At 40.4% G+C, this 7,301-nt stretch overlaps 1 protein-coding gene across 2 annotated transcripts in view; it reads right to left on the bottom strand.

Annotated features, from left to right (window-relative positions):
- Positions 1-5,072: 5,072 nt before the first annotated feature.
- The window catches only part of CPR56 (cuticular protein RR-1 motif 56), a 33,617-nt gene continuing 31,388 nt past the window's right edge, over positions 5,073-7,301 (bottom strand). For both annotated transcript variants that reach the window (XM_028171074.2, XM_028171073.2), the window contains exon 4: positions 5,073-6,321. In XM_028171074.2, coding sequence (XP_028026875.1) covers positions 6,158-6,321 — 164 coding nt within the window. In that variant the 3' untranslated portion in view covers positions 5,073-6,157. The remainder of the gene's footprint in view (positions 6,322-7,301) is intronic.

Below are 7,301 nucleotides of genomic sequence, written 5' to 3'. Positions count from 1 at the left end.
CCCTCAAACGAAAGCATATCCCTAAAATGTCATGGTCACTGTTTGGTTGTCTAGTGCCGGTATAATTCACCACTGATCTCGCCCAAAACACGTCATTACGGATCCTCTCGATCCATTAAAAGTGCTTCTAGGTACTACAAGCACCGGTCATCGTCCTCGTTGAACACGTCGCTTGCGACGAAGGGCTCGACGAGCGAATTAGCCCATAGACACAGCCCACTGAGTTTCTCGCCGGATCTTCTCAGTGGGTCGCGTTTCAGAGCCCGTGGTAGATTCTGCGAAGCACTGCTCTTGCTAGGATCAGTTTTAGCAACACTCCGGTTTGAGCCCCAAGAGCTCACCTACATGTTAGGGCGAAGCTGAAATAGCCTCTCAAGGCTATCAGCATAGGTATAAAAAAAAATCTCGCTCGCCTGTACACAGTCACGAACTATTGTACTTGCCAGGGGTGTCAGTTGAGGGTTGGCGCTCTGGAAGAGGGCCTGCGGAATGTAGCCGTTGCCAGACCTTCGGTCATGCCTCCACCAACTGCCACCGTGCGGTCCGCTGCGATATGCTGGAGAGAACTTGGTAGTGGACTGCCCGAGGTCGCGGTAAGGAACACGCTGTCGCAGACAGACGGTGCTGGATCTACCGCAGGAAGGTCAGGTCGATGGGCCAAGCTAGGGTTAGAAGTTTTGCGTCATTCACCGTACTTACTTTTACCAGTATGCGTCTCTATACGTATCCAGCGCATATGTAAGGCATCCCAATAGCACCTGTACTAAAATATCAGGCTAATAGCATCAATTGTTGTCATTTGAAATAAATTATTTTCAAATCAATGCATTATTTTAATAACATTCAAACTCGACAAATTTATTTCAACGCTCCGTTGCTATTTTAAATTGTTATGTACTCGACAAATTATCCACACTTTAGGCGCCATAATTGATGTGAACTTCCTTTCGACTGCATATATAAAGGGATGTGTTTTTCAAAAACCTAGTGTTGTGGTATAATCAAAACATGAAGCTATTCGGTGTTATTTTCGCGGCTATGGTAGCTGCATTGGCTGTTGTGGTAAGCCTTATGTTATTTTAAACTGGTTAGTGTCTAGGATTTGGAATGTCCTTAGAGGGTGAGATCACGTAATAGTCGTATGCGCGACCTTTTTTTTTTTTTCTTTCCTACAGTTCTAGACACCTCGAGGGGTCATACTAGTTTCACCGAAGGAGTAGGTGAGCTCACGGGGCTCTAACTTAGAGACGTTGCTAACATTAGCCCTAGCAAGAGCAATGCCTCGCAGAATCTACCACCGGATTGCGACCCACTGAGAAGATCCGGCGAGAAAATCAGTGGGATCAGTGTCTGAGGGTTCTATGAGGTTTAGTGATGTTAATAGTATTTTTTTTATATTCTTAATTTTAATTCGACAGAAAGTATTGTTAACGTCAATAATATTCAAAGCGAAACTAGGCAACCTATTTATTTTATATATTTATTTGTCGGAGCATAATATCTCTTTATCTTTGGGGGTTTGTCTGAGATTATTACGTTTTAAGGATTCTACCGTTTCATCACTCGTGATTCAGCTGAATGGGAAGGGCTCTAGTCTGTCTAAATTAAAGAATTAAAGTCCGCCATTTTTCTATGACGTCATCGAAGATTAAGTGCGAATGTGCGACAGAGATAGCGATGTTCGTACTACTGTTACGCGCTGGGGTTCGGGATAAATAAAATTCCACCGAAGCAAAACTTAAAGACTGTATTCAACACTTAGAACACTTAAAATCACTTCACAAACACTTTAAAGGTCTCAATTCGCTTCAGGTGATCCGTTCGCTGTTTCGCTTCGAGTAGTTCCGATTACTAACTGACTCCGTAATTTTTTTTTTTTTTTTTCCTACCTATGCTGATAGCCTTGAGAGGCTATTTCAGCTTACCCTAGCTTGTGTAGGTGAGCTCGCGGGGCTCAAACCGGAGAATTGCTCATACCGCCCTAGCAAGAGCAGTGCTTCGCAGAATCTACCACCGGGTCGGAAGCGCGACCCACTGAGAAGATCCGGCGAGAAACTCAGTGGGCTGTGTCTGTGGGTTAATTCGCTCGTCGGGCCCTTCGTCGCAAGCGACGGGTTCGACGAGGACGGTGACCGGTGCTTGTATTGCCTAAAAGCACCGTTAGTGGATCAGGAGGATCCGTGATGACGTGCTTTGGGCGACGTCGACGGTTTACCATTCGGTCTACAGGATCGGGTATGTAGTTTCCGGCGGCCACGACAAGAGGGTTCTCATGTCGTGCCGTCTTCTCAAAGTGGCGCAGCGATGCCGACTGTAGATACTTACTGACGGGGCTGACTCCATGCCATCTCTGCAACGCTTTTATAGTCGAGACGAAATCCCTCTAGAACCGTCGAGAATATTCCACAAAAGCTTAGTATTGTGTGTTTCCGCTATCTGACGATAGATGGCGTTGTACTTTCCGAGAGCTCTAGATGCTGCTAGATCCTGTAAACTGTCTGTAAACTCAGTTTAACGACGAGGCTTGTAGAGAGTATTAAGCGGTAAGCAGCGGCTTGGCTCTGCCCCTGGGTTTGCTGAAGTCCATGGGCGACGGTAACTACTTACCATCAGGTGGCCTGTATGCTCGTCTGCCTACAAGGGCAATAAAAAAAGTCTCGACAGAGGAATCGTAAAATTTCAATGTAAGGTAATTAACGGTTTTGCTTCCAACAGAGCGGGATGAGTATTGAAGGGGCACGCGCAGGGTGCAAGGGATGGTCGGGGGGATCTTCTCCATCACCACCACCGACAAGTAAGAGATTTCTTTACAAGTCCTCTGAGCCTGATCCTAATACGGACACCCAGCTTCATCCAAGTAGTTTGGTGATATATAGGATATCTGTAGCCAAATGTTTGTGTTGAAAATAGAGAGAAAGACGATTCTTATTTGTTGAAATTGGCGGGAAAACACAAAAACTGAACACAGTTTCGTTATTGCATTGTGACGTCATTTGGGGCTAAAATATTCAACGAGTTAACTATAAAACGATGGTGTATTCAATGTCTCTTTTGGCAATGGTAGCTTCTACAGGTGTTTATGCTTAAACGATCTTAGTACCTTATGTGTTAGTGAATCTAGAACTTTCTCGAAATTTTAGGTCAATGGACGACATAAACGTATTAATTTTTTGTTTATTTATCTATATCTATACTAATATTATAAAGAGGAAAGATTTGTTTGTTTGTTTGTTTCGAATAGGCTCCGAAACTACTGGACCGATTTGAAAAATTCTTTTTCCATTAGAAGCCGACATTGTCCCTGATGAACATAGGCTACTTTTTTTTTTTTTTTTTTAATTTTTTTTTTTGGTTTCATGTGTGTTTTAATGTTTCCGAAGCGAAGCGAGGGCGGGTCGCTAGTCCTTATTAAAACTTTATTTTGGTTTACGTCTAAATAATGAACTATTAGTACCGTTGATAAAAATAATAATAATAAAATGAATAAAATAATTATATAATCATAACTGTACACTGGCCAGGCACATGTAACGTCATACTTTGTGTTAAAAAACGAGATAAAATTATTTGGATTCTCCTCGTAACAAAGTAAAATAGACACTCGAGATTATAAAAGAGATATTGGATGGTCGTTACAACTTAATCACTAATATCCCATATGTATTTTTCTAAGTGGTCTCCGTTCGCCTACTATTATTGTTCTGCAATCAGTATATTTATTCTTAATTGAATTTTATTGATTCTCTGTCACCTTTTTGTTTTGCAGACAGTACACGTTAAGCATTCGCTGATGATCGAAAAAGCACTGAAGACGAACGGCTGCTTGTTTTACATACTGGATCCGATTAAATGTTTTAGTTGATATTGTTTCGTTTTGATCATAGATGTAAGCTTTCATTCCCAATTTAAGCTCTGTGAAAAAAATATGATAATTATAATAGACCTTAAGACGCCTTAAGAGACTCTTCTGGCTTCACCATGATTGGAGGGTGAGCTCATTGAGCTCAGCCTGACATACGTTGCTTACAATGCATTAAGTGTGTCGAGGCCTGAAGGATAAGACGTCCGGTGCATTCATGTTGAGCGAGGCACCGGTGTTCGAATCCCGCAGGCGGGTACCAATTTTTCTAATGAAATACGTACTCAATAAATGTTCACGATTGACTTCCACGGTGAAGGAATAACCTTGTGTAATAAAAATCAAATCCGCAAAATTATAATTTGCGTAATTACTGGTGGGTAGGACCTCTTGTGAGTCCGCACGGGTAGGTACCACCGCCCTGCCTATTTCTTCCGTGAAGCAGTAATGCCTTTCGGTTTGAAGGGTGGGGTGACCGTTGTAACTATACTGAGACCTTAGAACTCATATCTCAAGGTGGGTGGCGGCATTTACCTTGTAGATGTCTATGGACTCCGGTGACCACTTAACACCAGGTGGGCTGTGAGCTCGTCCACCCATCTATGCAATAAAAATAAAAAATATAGAAATGGATCGCTTACGACAAGGTCTCGAATTACACAGATTATCTTTCCAAAGCTCATTAAGTTTAGTCTGGAATCGAATTTGGATTCTGTGTTGCAGGGACTTTTTGGCGGGAACGCGAGGAGTGAAGTTGTGTGATTTGTTTTATTTTGTCTATTTAGTGTTTCTTCGGATTTAAATGTGTAATAATGGTGGTTTATTAACCGTTTAATATCTGTGAAAGTGCACAAATGTGGAAAAATGAAACAAAGCCGCTGGACGTAACTTCTCGGGATCCTCCAAAAAGTCCACTGAAAATTTTTTAGTAAATGACCACCATTTTACTGAGATTATATTTCATCCTATTTCATTTCATTAAATTTCATCCCAGTTGATTAATGTCTCAAATTAGTCGTCTTCATTTCATTTCACTCCATAATATCATTTTTCATAAAAATATGAATATAAATTAAAATAAGACATGACTTAAAGGTTTCAGTTACCAGGTCATAAAATCCCTTAAAAATAATAATCTGTGTTGCAGTAGTCTACATGAGTAGATCGAATAGGGCTTGGTTTTTTGACAAGTAACGAAAATCAAATAAAAAACTACAATCAACGTCATTTATTGACTTTTCGACAGGAGAATTTCATGAAAATGCAAAAAAAAAAAAAGAATACAATAAAAAGATCATAAACACTAGCTCGACTAAAATACGAAACGATATATGGCATTTTAGAGTATTACAGTTGAATCTTAAACGCTAAATAATCCAATAATGACCTAATATACAAATACTAATCTATATAATATATAAAAATGAATTGCTGTTCGTTAGTCTCGCCAAAACTCGAGAACGGCTGGACCGATTTGGCTAATTTTGGTTTTGAATTTTTTGTGGAAGAGAAGGTTTAAAAGGTAGATAAATATGAAAATGCTCGGAATTAAATAAAAACAACAATTTTGTTTTTCCTTTGATGTGTCCCCCGCCGAAACAATTCCTTTTGTTTGTTTTAAGTTTATTTTATACAAAAGTTTAGGTCTTTTATTTATCGATTGAGGCACTACGAAGTCTGCCGGGTCAGCTAGTTATAAATATATATTTAAATAAATATTAATTTCAATCGTTTCACAGTTACTAAGATTTATAAGAAACTGAATTCATCATCTCTAAAACAATTTTAAAATAGTCTACTCAAAATTACTCGAAAGTGAAATGTATTTGACAATAGCAAAAGGTGTATTTTGTAAAAGCATTATAAGCCTTTTAAGATAGTCTGTTTCTAAGTTGGTTTCCTGGCAGAAATTCTTATGAAGCCGATCTTACTAAACGTGTAATCAATACTGATTGATTTTAATAATGTATTGAAAGCCTTCTTAAAAGAATCCACGGGAGCGTGGTTTTTGGCACTAATAATTCACTTTCAGAGTAATTAAGTGAAAACTTCCAAAGCGAAGCGGTTTTGTTTATGATTGAAGGATTACTTGTGGCCCGGAGACCTTTCCAGTTTCACCAGTACGCGAAATTGTATGACCTACATATGCGAAGAGAATCATTGATGAATTTCGTAACATGACGTGATGATGGTTAGTATCATAATTATCGAGATTACGAAAAATCAGATTATTCTATTTTGTTTTAATAAAATTGAAATTGAACTATCGAAAAGTTCTTTGGGTCTTCTCGAATCGGTCTACTGTTCAAGTTCCTGCAGGTGTTGTTTCTCCTCTTCCTCCCTGAGGAGAGCCTCTCTCTCCGCCGCGATCCTCGCGTGCTGCTCGGCGATAACGCGGAAGAGCTCAGAGTGCTTCAAGGTGGCTTCGGCGACGGCGGCTGATTGACGAGGAACGCTGGTTTCTGTAACGTTACCGTACTTTATTGTGGAGACGTAGAATGCAGATTGGGATTGGGGCGTGGATTGGGCATTTGTTGTTGGATGAAGATTCATCATCACCTGATTGTGTGTAATTAAATAGATAGTCGATCTATTAGCCCACATACGTCCGCTCACTGTCGGACATAGGCTTCCTCCAAGCCTCGCCACAATGATCGGTCCTGCTTTGCCTGTATCCAGCGGATCCCCGCGAACCTCAATAGGTCGTCGGTGCTCCGCGCTACGTCTTCCGGTACGCGGACGCCGCTTGAAAACTTTTCGCCTCCAATTGATTAAATCCACTTAATCTATCTACTAAGAGTAACACCGTTTTATTGATACAAAAATAATATTGTAATGACTTGGTGTAGCTTTGTATTGTAAGACTCATAGGCTATGGCTTATAAAGACCCACAGAATGTACAAGATATATATGCAAGACTTAATTTTTTTGTAACACTTAATGCTGTAAACTCGGAGCTTGCTTGTGATCGAAAATTAAAAAAAAAACATGACTATTTGTAACGAGACTTAATGATTTAAATACTTGATAGGATTAGCGAAATTAAATTTGTCTTAATTAACTACCGGAGCGAATGGGCATCACAACGTGATAATCGACTAAGTTGAGAACTGATTTCGGTTGAGCGCATTGTATTTTTATTTATTTATTGCTTCGATATGTGGCAGAGCACATGGCCCGTCTGGTATTAAGATATTACCGAGGCCCATAGACATCTACAATGCGCCACCCACCTTGAGATATAAGTTCTAAGTTCTCAGTATAGTTACAACGGCTGCCCCACCCTTCAAACCGAAACGCATTACCGCTTCACGACAGAGATAGGTAGGGTGGTGGTATTTACCCGCGCGGACTGACAAGAGGTCCTACCAGCAGTAAGAGACCTTGAGACATAAGTCTCAGTTCTATGGTACAACGGCTGCCCCCTTCAAACCCATCACT

The sequence above is a fragment of the Bombyx mandarina genome, chromosome 16 (assembly GCF_030267445.1).
Source record: "Bombyx mandarina strain Sakado chromosome 16, ASM3026744v2".
NCBI lineage: Eukaryota > Metazoa > Arthropoda > Insecta > Lepidoptera > Bombycidae > Bombyx > Bombyx mandarina.
This window is presented reverse-complemented; position numbering and strand designations above follow the sequence as displayed.